The sequence below is a fragment of the Anguilla rostrata genome, chromosome 3 (genome assembly GCF_018555375.3).
Source record: "Anguilla rostrata isolate EN2019 chromosome 3, ASM1855537v3, whole genome shotgun sequence".
Classification (NCBI taxonomy): Eukaryota; Metazoa; Chordata; class Actinopteri; order Anguilliformes; family Anguillidae; genus Anguilla; species Anguilla rostrata.
Window position 1 is genome coordinate 73,316,650 of NC_057935.1, and position 17,191 is coordinate 73,333,840.

The 17,191-nt window shown below is 44.4% G+C and overlaps 1 protein-coding gene across 1 annotated transcript; it reads right to left on the reverse strand.

Annotated features, from left to right (window-relative positions):
* Positions 1–2,635: 2,635 nt before the first annotated feature.
* Positions 2,636–16,763, reverse strand: LOC135251904 (sodium/potassium-transporting ATPase subunit alpha-1). The gene is made up of 22 exons (XM_064329764.1): positions 16,608–16,763; positions 14,545–14,652; positions 14,149–14,208; positions 12,317–12,520; positions 12,115–12,228; positions 11,180–11,314; positions 10,968–11,085; positions 10,378–10,646; positions 9,490–9,798; positions 9,242–9,376; positions 8,827–9,019; positions 7,826–8,001; positions 7,587–7,723; positions 6,262–6,412; positions 5,703–5,871; positions 5,453–5,607; positions 5,116–5,239; positions 4,831–4,976; positions 4,586–4,716; positions 4,087–4,188; positions 3,586–3,677; positions 2,636–2,791 (listed from the first exon to the last, which is right to left on the reverse strand). Exons 1-22 carry the CDS (start codon positions 16,617–16,619, stop codon positions 2,763–2,765), a joined length of 3,069 nt encoding a protein of 1,022 aa, XP_064185834.1. The 5' UTR covers positions 16,620–16,763; the 3' UTR covers positions 2,636–2,762.
* Positions 16,764–17,191: the final 428 nt, after the last annotated feature.

Here is a 17,191-nt window from a genome sequence, read left to right on the forward strand (position 1 = left end):
GGACAGCAAACCCGGGGGGGGGGGGGGGGCACAGGTGTTTAGGTTTTTGTCACCACTTGCTGAAGAGATGTCTTCCTGCTAATTCAGCATGAAATCTGAAATGTGACTCAAAGTTATTTTACTCTCCTCTGTCCAGAGGGCTCCTGGAGTCTCCTAGACCCACAATCCTCTTCAGTACCCCTAACCTAACCCTAACCCCGTTCAGTACCTCACCTCTATTACCGCCTCTACCCCTAACCTGACCCTAACCTCGTTCAGTACCTCACCTCTATTATCGCCTCTACCCCTAACCTAACCCTAACCCCGTTCAGTACCTCACCTCTATTATCGCCTGTACCCCTAACCTAACCCTAACCCTGTTCATTACCTCACCTCTATTATCGCCTCTACCCCTAACCTAACCCTAACCCCGTCCAGTATCTCATCTTTATTATCGCCTCTACCCCTAACCTAACCCTAACCCCGTTCAGTACCTCACCTCTATTATCGCCTCTACCCTTAACCCTAACCTCGTTCAGTACCTCACCTCTATTATCGCCTCTACCCCTAACCAACCCTAACCCTAACCCTGTTCAGCACCTCACTTCTATTATCGCCTCTACCCCTAACCTACCCCTAACCCCGTTCAGTACCTCACCTCTACATTACATTACATTACATTACAGGCATTTAGCAGACGCTCTTATCCAGAGCGACTTACACAACTTTTTACATAGCACTTTACATTGTATCCATTTATACAGCTGGATAGATACTGAAGCAATGCAGGTTAAGTACCTTGCTCAAGGGTACAACGGCAGTGTCCTTACCCGGGAATCGAACCTACAACCTTTTGGTTACAAGCGCAGTTCCTTACCCACTATGCCACACTCCGACCTCTATTATCGCCTCTACCCTTAACCCTAACCCCGTTCAGTACCTCACCTCTATTATCGCCTCTACCCCTAACCCTAACCCTGTTCAGCACCTCACTTCTATTATCGCCTCTACCCCTTGGGATTCCAGATCCGCCAGTGGCAACATACCGTTTGGATTGTGAATCTAAATCTGGAAGCGATTGGGGAAAATATTTTTTTCTCATATTCTACTAATTTGGTACTCCAGTTAATGCATTTAATGGGTCCACAGGGTCTGTTTTATCTTGTTAAGCAATCAGTTGTGATGATGGAATTCGTGATAGGCATTCTCTGGGTGTGTTGGGCAATGTTATTTCTGAGGGTTTATTGCAAAAGTGCTTTCCTATTTACGTGTGGTTGTGGCCATGCTATTTTAGCCTGTTACAGCTCTGTTACGGTGGACAGTCATTAGTATTTAATGAATATGGTATCTCCACATGAAAATATGTTTATATTTCGGTTGTGTTATAGTCAGTGTTTATATTTACACTGATTTAAAATAGTCGTGTTTGTATTCACTGTGTTGTAGTTCACTTGGAATATTATAATCTATTAAATAGATATAACATAAATTCAGAGGTTAATGGCAAAGCTACACATAACCAGTTGCATTGTATCCTTCTCTTAGGCTAACCCTAACCCTTCTCTTAGCTCACGCATTTGCACACTGGCGCTTCACTGAAGTAAATCAGGTGGAGTAGCTCGCTCAAGAGTATGGCCCCACCCGGGACTGAGCGTGTCACCCCTCCAGGAGCTAGCCTGTTACCTTCCGGTTATAGTCATTTCCTTATTGCGATTGCCACATTCATTTTGTCGAAAGTTTGTATGCAGTGATTCATTTGTGAATATTCATAATGCACAGTTCTTTTCACAAGGCCACTAAGTGACTCTTAGCAATACACAAGTTAGCAAGGGAGTCGCTTCAGAGAGCAGCCCAGCCGGCCAATCGGAAGCAGAGATCCTTTTCTTCTATAGCACACCTTTCCTCCCTCTTCATAACCACAACACAGATCACTGTTTCCTTGGGCTGAAAATTCCAGCTTTTTAAATTCATTCATTCCAACAGTCCCTGGTTTATGTATTTCTGTCCCCTTTGTTTGGGAATTGGAAACGAGGTCACTCAAACTAGCACAAACAAGCCAACTGTAAGAGAACATCACAGCTCTCTCTCACGCAAGGATGCGGCGTCCAAACCACTCACGTGAAGGAATGACAACACAGCAAGAGACAGCACTGCCACAGACAGCACTGCTACAGACCGCACTGCTGCAGAACACAGACAGCACTGCTACAGACTGCACTGCTGCAGAACATAGACAGCACTGCTACAGACCGCACTGCTGCAGAACACAGACAGCACTGCTACAGACCACACTGCTGCAGAACACAGACAGCACTGCTACAGGCCACAGACCTCACTGCTACAGACCACAGACAGCACCTCTATAGACCGCACTGCTACAGACAGCACTGCTACAAACCACAGACAGCACCTCTATAGACCGCACTGCCACAGACAGCACTTCTATAGACCACAGACAGCATTGCTACAGACAGCACCTCTACAGACCACAGACCACAATGCTACAGACCACTGACGGCACTGCTACAGGCTACAGACAGCACCTCTACAGACCACAGACCGCACTGCTACAGACAGCACTGCTTCAGACCATAGACCACACTGTTACAGACTGAGTTACCTGAATACTGAGTGAAAAAAAGACTGGACACCAAAATCAAACCCAGCAGACCATTTATTTAAAATCACACTAATAAAAACGTGCATAAAGAACCCAAGGGCTTGCAGGTTAAATCTCCAGGCAGCAAGACAACCATGCAAATGTGTGATGCAGGCAGTACTCTTCAGTAGTATGTCTCTCGTTCCACCCAACCTGTAATGGAGGGAAAAATTAAGGTTTCAGGAAACACATTCACTACCTTTCTGATCCATAAGAAAATCTCCACAGTACTTTCAGTACTAATTAGCTGAACAGAAAGCCATATATAGTCTGACTTACATACCCTGTCTGCTACAGTCTAATTTAAAACACCAGGCATGGAGAATCAGTTCAGTTTTTAGACTACAGTCTTCTGGGCAGCCAATGTCTGCTAACCATTACACAAAAATGCACATAGAAACATATGGAAGCGAAAAAATTAAATTTTAAAATAGATAATTAAATAAATGAATATCTATTCATTGTTTTATGCCTCTTTTATTTATTTCACAGTGTTTATATTGTTTCCTAAGGACACCATTGTGTGTGTGTGTGTGTGTGCGTGTGTATTAGTGTGTGTGTGTGTGCGTGTGTGTATGTGTGTGTGCATGTTCGTGTGTGTGTGTGTGTGTGTGTGTGTGCAGTAAGCAGGCCACAGGCTTACTTTGGGAAGAGAACACTCCAGAGACTGTGTGCAGATTCTGTGCTACGTGGTTTTGCCAGTGTGGCACTGATCTCTATGGTAAATTATTTTCCTAAGGCGCTATTCTCTCTAGATATGGATCAGCTGTGCCAAAGGTCTCTATGGTACATGGATCACTCTATATGTTGCTGATCTCTGTGGTATGGTTGTTGTACCACTCTCAACAGAAAATGAATTGACCAAAGTAGTAGACATGGTAAACGGGGTGAGTCAAAGTAAAGGGATGATTTAAAAATGCATATAAGTATGGGGAGAAGCATCTTACCATCTGGATTGCGCCGTAGGATGAATCTTCGGGCTTCATCATACAGGAAGATGAGAAGTGAATAGGGGAAGGCACAGAACCACCAAGAGGGCCTAAAAACCAGAAATTTATTCAGCCAGCAAGCAAACATTTAAAAAACACAAACATGGTTGTGTAGAGTGTCGTGAAAGGCTGATAAATGAACAATTATGGCATCCATCAGGAATTCAAAGAATAACTATTTAAATTTAAAATGAAATTTTAAAAATAACAATTTAAATTTAGAAGTGACTACAAACACTCCCTGCATTTAAGAAAGAAGGTGTGTCGAAGTGTCCCTGAGCAAGACACCTAACCCCTAATTGCTCTGGTGAATGTGAGGCATCAATTGTAAAGCGCTTTGGATAAAAGCGCTATATAAATGCAGTCCATTTACCAAAAATCAGCTAGAACACATATGCAGGTGGTTTTGAGGTTCTCCTAAATTCGTAATGGCTGGTAAGGAGGGACAGGAGAACTCACTTGAGGGGGTACATCCTGAGGGCCACGTCCATTCCCGGACAGTAGGACAGGAAGGCCGCCAGGGCCGTCTCTTCAAACAGCCCAAAGATGAGGATTTTATTCCTGAGGAGGACAGAAATACACTCATTTTATCTTCATGTTAATCTCCGAACATGCATCATTTTCCAAGTCTGAGGTAAACATACAGGAAAACGTAGCACACATTCAAGAGTTCTCTCATGGTGCTAAACTGAAATTACTTAATATCAACACAGAAATGAAAATTTGGTGCTTCAAAATACATGGTCCAAATGAATCATGAAATCTGTTAGGTGTCATGATGGTGTAGTTCTGAAGATTATATCCATATCTTCAGTGTTTTGTGAATAAGCAGACACCTGTCCCTTACTGGCCTATTATTCTCCATGTTACATAGAGATGGAGTCTGTTACGCCATTCCGGGCCTATCAGAGACAGACATGCTGGTGTTGATGAAGGAAATCTTGCTTGCCCTACTTACTTCATCCCCTGTTGAATGATGGAGTTCCTCCTGGTTTTGCAGATGATTAAATCAGCCCACTGCACGATCACTATACTGACGAAGAAGGATGTGTGGCAGGTGTATTCCACAATCTTTCTCTGCTCATAGGTCTGAGATACAGGAGAGAGAAAGAGAGAGAAGGTTTAGTTTTTCATTTAATGTTGACTCTGCTCACTGTCATATATTTCATTGTCTCTCAGAGGTCCCTGGCGTTGAGTACTGACCCACTGCTGGCCGTAGCTGTCCTCCAGGTCGTTGACATACTTGTCGTCCCATTTGACACGGATTCCCAGCAGTGTGGAGGGTAGGAACCCGTTCTCAGCAAGGATGACAAAGTAGGTGAAGAACCCTGCAGTGGCTTGCATCATACCTGGGGAGAAGGAGAACAGAGGTGAGCTCAGAGACCTCCATCAAACTCTACTCTGTGCCACACACATATCCACCCTTGCACTCTTAACATCTGTCCATAAGGAGAAGTGCTGACTCAATTAGGAAGCCTTTATTCTTACCTATCTGACCGTAGGCGATGCTGATTAGCCTCTCATTCACCAGCTTGTCCGTTTTGGGGTTTCTGGGCTGTCTCTTCATGATGTCACTCTCAGCAGCTTCATAAGCCAGAGAAATAGCAGGAACCTGGCAGATTATAAGAGGAGTCCGGTGTTAGCAATCTAACCACATCTTGAGTGAATGAAAGACATCACCAGCAGAAAGGTCAGCACTCCTACCATCAGGGCTGTAACTACCATTGAGGACAATGAGGTCATGTCTTTGGTATTTTATTTTGCAATTAATTTAGGAGTCTCTTGACCTCTGTATTTTTTAGGCCCCAGTTACAGTCCTGCCTACCATGTCAGTGCCCAAGTCGATACAGAGGATGGTGACTGTGCCCAAGGGCAGGGGGATGTTGGCAATGATGAAGAGGAGGAAGGGGGAGATCTCAGGAATGTTGCTGGTCAGGGTGTAGGCAATGGACTTCTTCAGGTTGTCGAAGATCAGACGACCTGGGAAGAACAATCGGAGCATGAACAGAGGCCTGTGATTGAGGCTCCTGAGGGATCAGCTGTGATGGAGTGGAAACCTCGATAGATCCCTCTACCTTCTTCCACTCCTGTCACGATTGAGGCAAAGTTGTCGTCCAGGAGGATCATGTCAGCGGCCTGCTTGGAGACATCAGATCCAGCGATGCCCATAGCAACACCGATGTCCGCCTTCTTCAGAGCGGGGGAGTCGTTTACACCATCCCCTGTCACTGCCACTATGGCACCCTTAGTTCAAAGACACACAGAATCCTGTCAGACGTCCTGCGGTAAGTTCAGACCACAGCTTTCAGGACTGCTCCACAATCATGCAGTCAACCAGCGACTGAGTTTAAAGACACACAAGAGGTTGTCATAATGCCTGCTGTTAGCTTTTCAAATCAGATTGGATTCAGATTTTTAACAAGCCATTGCAACATTCACTTCTAGAACATGCTTCTTTTTTTTTTTGGAAAACACTTTCTCAGAATGAGAATTAAAATAGTCTAAGAATTACAGAGGTGATCTTCACTACAAAGTAATTTCAGGTTTTCCTTTAAAATTTATGATGATGACGATGATGATGATGATGATGATGATGATGATTATTATTATTATTATTATTATTATTATTATTACCTGTCTCTGGCAGCCCTCGACAATGATGAGCTTCTGCTGGGGCGAGGTTCTGGCGAAGACAATCTCAGTGTGGTGCTTTAGAATGTCATCCAGCTGTTCTGGGGCCAGGTCCTTCAGTTCTCCACCATGGACCACGCAAGCTTTGGCATCTCTGCAGAGGATGAAACATAAATCCTTGCTCTATACACTCACTTGGATGCAGCCGACCTGTATACAGCCAAACTCATCATACTTATAAAAATGGCTGATAGCCAGACAGGTCACATGCCTAATCCTTGGCAAAGTCCATCTACCCTTACATTGATCTCACAGGAATGGTAGAAGTATTAGGGAATGCCCTGACATGGGCTGTCATTTTTTCCACCTAAGTATAGCTGGTACCTAAGAGGATTTGGTTTATACTAACCTAGCAAGTGCACTGAATGGTACCTCCTAAGGATATATTGTTCACTTCATTGTAAATCATGTTTAATACTCTTGCATTTCTCATTGTCACATGCTGTACCTCTGATGTTCAACCCTAGGGGGAGTGCCAACAACAGTCACTATACAGCCATCGAGCTCAGAGAAATGAGTACGTGATCCGAAGCCTGTGAAGCTAGTTTAGGGAGACAACTCGAGAAGTGTGCCAAATCACCATCAGGTGTCATGATGCTTACGTCTTAATGGGAAGGCTATTTAAATCACCAGGCTCACCTGCTATGCCTCGTTGTCCGTGTGTGCTGCTGCTGCGGCTTTGCCTGTTATTGGTCACTCCCTGTTATCATTTTGGCTGGTTTATGCAAACAGGGAGCGATAAGAGGCCAAGCCCTGGCGCCAAAGTTGCAGTCATATTAACCCTAATAAATATTGCTTAATTCAAATTTTGGAGTTGTCAGACTAACATGGTGAAATGGTGTCCTCTTTTTAAACTCATTTGAGAGCATTTTTGTCTCTGATTTTGGATTGTGCCCTGCCTTGATTTTAACTGTCCACTACGGTTCAGATTTAGATTTTTGAACTGTTTTGAACTCTTGAGTCATGACTAACTGGAGCAATCATTTCTGCAAATCAAAGGGATACTGACCACTGGTTTGATTTCCCTTTCTGCTCTGTTTTCCTCTAACAGCCTCTCTGGGTTGCTCACTTGGGACATCCCATGTACTTCTTTCTCCATGTGTATGTTTCTATTGGACCATATGTCTTACTAGAGAAAGAACATTCTGCCCAGGGCTCACTTAATACCAGGGGGTGACCTCATTAACTGGGATGTTCATACCTGGGGTGACCTCATTAACTGGGATGTTCATACCTGGGGTTGACTTGATTAACTGGGATGTTCATACCTGGGGTTGACTTCATTAATTGGGATGTTCAGACGAGCAGCAATGTCTTCCACAGTCTCGTTGCCCTCAGAGATGATACCCACACCCTTAGCGATGGCCTTGGCAGTGATTGGATGATCACCAGTTACCATGATAACCTGAAATAAGGAAAGGGAAAGTCGGCGGTCTTGTTTATGGTCTTGAACATGGCTCCAGTTTGACAGTAATGAGTGACGGAGAGGAGAAGGCGAGAGACGCACCTTAATTCCGGCGCTCCTGCACTTCCCCACGGCGTCAGGCACAGCGGCTCGGGGCGGGTCGATCATGGACATGAGGCCGATGAAGCACAGATTCTCGGTGGGGAAGTTGACCTCCTCGGTGTCAAACTCGAAACCCTCAGCGAACTGGTCATCAGGGAGGAAGTAGTGACAAAATCCTGCACAGTAGAATCAAGAGAAGGTCATGATACGCAGAAATTAATGGTTTTTCCACATAAGCCCTAAAACACTGATTGAGGAGACTCTACAAAATTACTTTCATACAAAATTCCGTAACATCTATTTAGTTTTTTTATGTTTTTTGGGATTTTTCAGCTTTATTGGACAGAACAGTGTAGAGAGACAGGAAGAACTAGGAGGAGAGAGAGGGAGAGACGTGTGACAAAGGTCAGATTTGAACCGCCGACGTCATGGCTCGCATTGAGCTCTACGGGCTGTGCCACGAGAGGCCCCAACATCTACTTCTTTAATTGAATAATTACTTTGAAAATTCTGTTTTCATTACAGCTAAGCACTACTTGTTCTGTTACTGTACATGTAAGACAAAATACTGCAGTTTCTTCTACATTTTTCAAGATGTCAACAGTCTGGAATGCCTCCACATTCCAAGTATGGCATTTTTATTTAAGTCCTTTCTTCACTCAAAATCAAGAATTGAATTAGCTTCATACAATGTGGATGGTCATCAGGTGAAATATTTTTGCTGGGGTACCATGAGAGCATCGTTTCCCAGCCATACTGAATTCTTTGGCCCAGATTTGGAATAAAGCTTCATGAACTTTGTACAATCTTCATAAATGTGTCAGTATTTTGCGTTAGATGGAGCATAAGCAGTCATATTTAAATACAATACAGCAAATATAAGAGTAATGCGTTTTAAATGGCAATGCTTGATCAATTTAAAATGATTTATGGTTGAACCTATGAACCAAAGTGCCTCAAGGACCAGAACTGAATTTTTGCATTGCGGGCGCTTGCCGTACCCAGTACTCTCTCTCCCAGGCCACCCAGCTCCACATAAGCGTTCTGGAAGGCGTCCTTCATCTCATCATCGAGGGGCTGTTCTTTGCCGTGGATCATAATAGTGGAACAGCGATCCAGGATCCTCTCAGGAGCACCTTTCATCACCAGGAGGTGCTTAGACTCTTCGGAGTTGGCGTTCTTGTGGATAGAAAGCTACAAGAAAGGAAATAGCTATCAGCAAAGAGACTATCAAAACCAATTTCCAAAAAATAATTTCTGCTGACTTGTTCCCTTAAAGGGAGGGGGATATAGGGAAATATAACCTTCATTAAAGTAGAAAGTCCCCTGAGTATAATCATATTTGCTGTCGTGCAGGGTGGCAGGTGAGGTCTGTGGTTCCACCGCTGCAGCTGACCTGCGCTGTCACACACTTACCTGGTACTTGTTGGTGGAGTTAAAGGGGATTTCTGCGATCTTGACATGCTTGTCTCTCATGTCGTTCACAGAGCCACAGCAGAGCTCGATACACTTCAGCAGGGCCGACTCAGAGGCGTCTCCAGCAACATCTCTCTGTGAAGGAGAAAAGAAGAAGGAGCCATAAGCTCGAGAGCCTGTCCGCTACCTGCACCTCCATGCAGGGGTGATTACGAATAGGACTGGGGATCAGAATGGGTCCGGCAAACCTTCAGGATGGGCACGTTGCTCTGCTCAGCCAGGAAGACGGCTCGGTTGCACAGGCCGGCGATTCGAGCCAGAGCCGCCCAGGTGGCAGAGCTCCTGTCGAAGGAGGTTCCGCTCTGGTTCTCGGTGGTGTCGGCCTCGTGGATCTGGTTGTCGAACCACATGTGGGCCACGGTCATGCGGTTCTGGGTCAGGGTGCCAGTTTTATCGGAGCAGATGGTGGAGGTGGAGCCCAGGGTCTCCACGGCCTCCAGGTTCTTCACCAGGCAGTTCTTCTTGGCCATGCGCTTGGCAGTCAGGGTCAGGCACACCTGAGAAAGGGGAGCAGGTGAGACAACTCCAATCCACAGCAGCATCCACACCCCTCCAAGAAGGTTCGCGATGTCTTACTTCATAATTAGACTACATTAACAGGCCGCTTTTACTAGTATTTCATCACATGAAGTCTGCTACGTTCTCTGCATCACATTATGAATGAACTGAAGCGAAAAGACAACAGTTGCCTTTCTTTCAGTCCCTGAGTTGTCTGTTTATGACCTTTTGCCTGGAATTCGCTCAGCAACTGACAACATTATGTGGTTTATTGGAGTCATGCCCTTCTTTAACAATAGTAATTCTTCTACATTAATACATTCGTTATATTCAGGAAGTCGAGCTGCATTGTGATCTTCCACTCTGCTTCTGCTGTAGCTGCAGGACTCTCTGCCTTCATGTGTCTTAGTGATTTATTCTGTGCTTGGGAAATGAACTTCTGCGCTTTTGTGCTTCCATGATAGGGAAACACCAGGGCTGCTATCCTTGAAATCACATGGTTTTACACTTTCTTGGTGTGGACACACAAAAGTGAAAACACAGCCGAAAGAAATCCTTGCAGATCCCCAAATACTCACAGTCACAGTGGCCAGGAGACCCTCGGGCACATTGGCAACAATGATTCCAATGAGGAAGATGACGGCTTCTAGCCAGGCATATCCCAGGATGAGGGAGAGGATGAAGAAAGACACGCCCAGGAAGACGGCCACGCCCGTGATGATGTGGATGAAGTGCTCGATCTCGATGGAGATGGGCGTGCGTCCCACTTCCAAGCTGGAGGCCAGGGTAGCAATGCGTCCCATCACCGTGCGGTCACCAGTGTTGATCACAACACCACGGGCAGTGCCTAGCAGGAGGTACACACAGCATGCGGAATGAAAAAGACCTGATTTGCTGTTTCTCAGCCAATAAATTAGATCACAGAGTTTTTTCTTTCGATTTCTCCTCATGGAAAATATATTTAGTTTATATTTTAAATAGTCGCACATTTGGAAAATAGTTACCAGATATAAAATATTTTTGGCTGCACTTTGTTAAAAAGCATTTTCTCGAAATCTAAAAAAAAACCCTCCGTTTTTTTAGATTGCAGATATAATTAGGCACTTCCTGGTGTGTAGGAAGTCTTCTATAAACCTGTCACTTGGTACTCCTATGAGTTCCGCTTTACCTTCGACACAGTTAGTGGAGAAGAAGGCGATGTTCCTGGTCTCCAGTGGGTTTTCATTGGAGAAATCGGGAGAGCGAGTCTGAGGCTCAGATTCTCCAGTCAGGGAGGAGTTGTCCACCTGAGTGACAGACAGAAAGCACAGTAAGGTCCAGACTGTCCATGGGGCTCTGCTGAAGGGCTGGGGCCTTTAGAGAGGAGCTTTGGGGTCTCACCTTACAGCCCTGAGCAGAAACGACGCGCAAGTCAGCGGGGATCCTGTCTCCTCCCTTCACCTCCACCAGATCTCCCACCACCACCTCCTCTGCATTGATGCACTTCTTCTCACCGTCACGGATCACCAGGGCTTGCTGGCAGAGGCAGCAGACAACAGCAAAACCACATGTTCAGCAAAAACACGCTCTGTAGACGGATCCTCTGTAGATGCAATTGTGCACCTGGGGGGTAGTTAGTGTTTGTGTACTGGATCGGGGTGCCCTCCAACTACCATGGACACAATGCATGGATGGTGGATGGTGCTGATGGACTGCACCCAACCGAAGCTGGTGTGAAGCCTTCACTTGAGCTCACGTATTTAGGGCCCCAAGGGTTCTGAAGAGATCTTTTCAAGATGAAGAGCGATGTTACATTTGGTCAAATGATGTTTTGCTGATTCAGAAGTATTAAAAGGAACAGAGCATGTAAACGCTGTGGACTGTGAGGACCATGATTAATGGTACCTAAATGTCGTGATCTTTCGCCAGGTATTGTTAATTTAATGAAATTGAGTTCAGTATTGCATTCTTGCCAAAATAACCATTAGAATGCATTACAGTAAATAAAGAATGTTACTTAGAAACAGTGAATGCTTGATTTATGCGTGCATGAGTCAAAGAGAAATGTAACCAAACAAACAAAAAGTAAAAAATAAATTTTTATGAGAGGGATATTAATGACATTGAACTAGGCTGCTTATAGATCAAGCAATGCCCACACTGAGCATTTTGTGTAATGCCATGAGTATACAGTATAAATACATATAGGTCCTTGTATATGTAAATGCACCTTAAAGAATTATTCTTTAGTTGAGGAAAATTCACAAAATAAAAATGACGAAACAAAAACAATGAATTCCATAATTACGACCAAAGATATGTTTGCATTTCCATACCTGAGGGACAAGGTTCTTGAAGGAGTCCATGATCCTGGAGCTCTTGGCTTCTTGGTAGTAGGAGAAGCAGCCAGTGATGATGACAACAGCAGAAAGCACCACCCCCAGGTACAGCTGCAAACAGGTGAGTGCAGGTAACACGTTACTAACATGTACAAAGAAGACAGCAAGGAGACGGCCTCTCATCCATATATTTTCTCACGTTATCATTGGCTGGCTCATCTTCTGACGCAGCCTGGATGCCATAGGCCAGGAAGCAGAGGATGGCCCCGATCCACAGGAGCATGGAGAACCCGCCGAAAAGCTGCCTGCAGAACTTCACCCACTCTGGGGTGGTGGGGGGAGGGGTCAGGGCGTTGGGTCCATCCCGGGCCAGGATCTCCGCTGCACGAGAGGAGGTCAACCCCTAAAACAGGAAGACGAGACCTTACTTCCTATCAAATGCTTATGATTATAACTCTGGTGACATTGCAATCAGCAGTTGTGATAAGCGATGGTGGCATGTCTCTGACTCTTAACCCCTGCAGGATACTGAGCTACAAACAGGGGAAGCTGAGAATTCCACCTCAATTTCTAAATCATCCTCAACCTTTCATTTTCTTTAGATTGACACATATGATTTAGAGTTCGAATAAAACAGTTCTGCCTTTGTACAGAACACATTGATTCATTTCTGTTTGAAAAGAAAAAAAAACAGATGTTTACTAGAAAATCATTTTACAATCTCATTCCTTAACCTAGATGTATCTAATAAATTATTTCACATAGCAATCTGATGTCTCTGTTACTGTAACTGAAAGAAAAGCCCCATGGGAAGAGCATGCCCATCACCCTCAGGCCGAGGAAGAATTGAGAATGAGTGGGATGCGTCACATGCTCCACCAGGAGTGTGACATACACCCTACTGTGCCCATGTTTTAGCTGTATTTAGGCGAGACTTCTAGAACCCTTAAAGCCAGCATATCTGAATAAGAGAAGTATTAGGACCCAGGGCAAGGGGACCCCTGTTACTCCATCATGGAGGCCCATCATGATGTCTCCTCTTGGAGATCTTTCGGGGGAGATCTTTTGGTGTTGGACATGTTTCACTATTTGGAACATGTGCACGCTCCAAAGAGAGGGGATGATGTTAAAAAGATTTTATTGCAAGGGAATACTTTCTAGATTCACAAATTAAATGGCTTATTGCCTTCTGTAAAGGATATTGATTGCAATATAAAACCTTTCCTGCAATAAAACGAAATCATTTTGGATTTGTTTCTTTACGGAATTAATCCATTGCGTACTTGTACAAGTATGACTTTTTATGCTATACTCGTCATATGTATTCATGTCACAGTGGACTAAAATATTCTTTTTCTGATGTGCAGTTTCCCTGTTCTGTCCTTTCTTCAAACCTGTTCCAAGTCCTTGCTTTGGCTCAGGAGGACCAGCTGGTCAGGTGACTCATAGAACCATATATGGGCATGAACTCATATGCCTCCTAGACGGGCTGATGATCCGCTTGGACAGAAGCATTGTGAGACAGTACAGGTGCGCATGGAGCAGTTCAGAGTGTGGAAGTGTCCTTTTTCCTTTCTATCATGCGCTTCTCATTATTAACTAGATGTGCTGCTGGTTTGTTACTGTATGAAGTTAAGTCTGCCACAAGTGGCAGATCCTTGTTAGAATTTGCCAGGGAAAGCAGGTTTAAATTTTCATACAGTCGGTGCGTTCTCAGCAAGTTGCCGGTTAACTTCCACTCCTGAATCCTCTGTGCTTCCCTGCCACGCTCAGAGGGAGGCCTTGTGAGGCCTTTTTGTACATGGAGAAGGACTTTTATAAAATCTGCCACTTTGTTTAGATTAAGAATGCTAGAAAAGTTTACTGGACTTGTATCTAGCCTGAAGAGAACAAAATCTCAGCTTGGATCTTTATAGCACTGGAGAATCTGGAGAAATGTGTTTAGATCCACTGTGGCTGTTTAGAGGTTTAGATCTGCTCTGAAACACTGAGGCTTGTCCTGTTTAGACCTTTCTCTGATTGCACACTTACCCGGGTCAGATCGGTGCCATATTTTCGGTGAAGTTCATCCAGGGTCAGCTTATGATCATCCTAAAAAAAAGATTTCAAAGGAGTTTTAAAGATATGGAATTCTCTTCTCTTACAAATGCTCTTACAGGACACATTAGTATCCCTCTATTCATAAAAAATAATTTTAAAAACATATCTTACATATTTTCTGGGGCTTTTAAATGGTTTAGCCTCCTACCAAATAAGAATATTCTGGTTGAAACACCCTGAATTTGGAGTGGTTCGGCCCACTATAAGACAGTGCCCAGCCCAGCACACATAAGATCACTGTTCCTCAGAGATACATGCCTGCATCAGTGGACCCAATGTCACCTCAGTAACCCCTTGTGCTTCTCTCTAAACACATGCTCTACTCACCAGGTCCACCTCTTTCTTCAGGTCATCCATGTCTTTTTTCTTCTTTTCTCTTTTCTTCTTCCTGCTCCCCTCGGAAGTCGCTGCCAGCTCATACTGGTCGTGCCCCGTCTGTGAGAGAAACACAGAAGATTTAAAATGGAGGACGACGTGTTCACCTGCCAGGGACCCGCCGGCTGATTCCCGCGAACGTACGGAAGCCTAAACTGCAGCATGTGCGGAAAAAAACCAGCGTGGATATCTGTACCGCGATAAAGATCTCCACAGCGATAAACAACAGCGCCAGGTCTGAAGAAGCCCTCTCGCGACTGAAAGGTGTGTTTCCTGCACAGACTCTATATCAGGTCTTTACTGGCCTGTATCACACCGGGCTGGCCAGCCTGGTTACTCCCAAGGTTTCTTCCCCTTTTTTATTACCTCAATTTCTCGCTTTTTGTGGGTTCAGACCCAGTTTTTGCCCAATTATTTTTAGTATTTCTATTGCAAGGCGTCTTTGAGACAATGTCTGTGTAAAAAGCTTTATACAAATAAGTTGAATTGAACTCAACGGTGAGAACACTGAATGAAAAAAAAGAATGGTAAATAAACAGAAACTCAGCAAAGATGGGTTCATAAGAAGCATTTTAAACAGATTCAATGTGTACAGTCTGATTCTCAGTCCTGATAGAGCAGGATCAAACCCCAGCTCATTCTGTGAGCTTATTCTGCGAGCTGTCTTTATTCTGAACTCTATTAAATATAAGCACAGTTTGCTTGTCTGGATCATAACCTGCACATGGATCTTAATCTTAGTCTTTTTCTTCTTCTTGTTTCAGTTTCTTTCAAACTTATTTTATTGTTTTATAGTGCCAGTAAACGCAATCATGGAAGATAGCAGTTTCATGAATGAGTTTGAACATCGCTCGCTTCCTCTCCTTGGCTCGATGTCTTTAGGAGAAACCCGGTGTTTCCCTGTCAGCATAAAAGTGTTCAGCATCTGTCCTGCCCCCTGTGCCACATTCAGGTGCTTTGAACACTTTGAACTATAATGCATGTCTCACACACCTCCTCTGTCTTCTAATAAGGACAATTAACTCATGTGTGCATCAACACAATTCATACTGCCTCCCTGATCACCTGTACTGCCTCCCTGATCACCCTGATTACCTGTACAGCCTCCCTGATCACCTGCGATTCTGCTCACTAATGCGCAGCTGTAAAGCCACAGTGGACTGCCGTCTGCGCATCACAATACTGGCCTGGACCCCCGCATGTCCAGCTGCTCTTACTGCACTTCTCTGATTGGTGCGTTTCTGTTTGATCTTTACAGCCCTGTCACTTCTTCCACACAAGCAGTTTTATTGCAGCAACATTGTGTCTATTGTGCTGACTTTCAACAGCACTGAGGAACCTGTGGACACGTATAACAACCCAGCTAGGGCCCAAGACAGATCAGCTCTGTCAGATCAGCCCTTTCTGTTTCACGATAAGCTTCCATATACATAAAATCATTATTATTATTATTATTATTATTATTATATTAGCACTGCTGTTATCAGACCACCGCCCATTTCACACAGGACATACTGGCCATACTCAGTCAGAATTAGCCCTTATCACTGAACTGTAAATTAAATGAATGTCTAACTTAAATCTCCAAACTCACTTTCTTCATGAAATGTGTTCACAAAGAAAGAAAAGTTCATTTTAACGTTGGGAAAGTTAAAGAAAATGTTGGATATATCTAGGCTGCTTCTGAAAGGCAGACAGATTCGCCTGAGGGAGTCTGCCTGTTTAAAACAGGATAGTTAAGTTATGGTAATGTAGTATTAAAAGCACTAATAGCTTATTTTGGTTGTTAGCACAGTTGACATTGTGGGGTTACACAGTAGAGATCATTAGAGGTCAAATCTAAGATGAAACCCTGTCTAAAAAAACTGACTCACTTCTGTGCTGACGCAAAATTTTAGTTATAAAATACAAAGTTTTAAATTACTTTTTACAACTTTTAAATCTGAGCTACAAACAAATAAAAACCCGGCGACGCGTTTAAAAATACAAACAGAGAGAAAAAGAGGCAGACTCACTCCTCGTCCCATTGTGGCTGGCTTGGTGCTACAGTCCCCTTAAATGTTTGAGTCCAAAGGTCTGAATCCAGAGCAGTGCTGTATGAGCCCGGCTGTTCCTGCACTCCAGCGAGCTGGAGCAGTCCTGAGCCCCCGCTCCACATGCCCTTAAATACTCTCTGCCTCAACCTTCACCCGGGGGCGGAGCCTTCGTTGAGGTGGGTGGAGCCTCGCGCAGTGTAAAACTTAATTTATTAATTTATTCAACCTTCATTCCGCCAGGTAGGTCAGCTCAAAATCAGTCTTCCTTTTCAGTGAAGCCCAAAGAAAAGGCCCTCTGTGCAAACACTTCGATAAGAAGAGATATAAAGCTGTGTGTGTGTGAGTGTGCCTGTGTGTGTGCCAGTGTGTGTGAGTGTGCCTGCGTGTGTGCGTGTGTGTGTGTGTGTGTGCCTGTGTGTCAAAGATGTGTGTGTGAGTGTGCCTGTGTGTGTGTGCCTATGTGTGTGTGTTTGTGTGTGTGTTTGTGAGTGTGCCTGCGTGTGTGCGTGTGTGTGTGTGTGTGCCTGTGTGTCAAAGATGTGTGTGTGAGTGTGCCTGTGTGT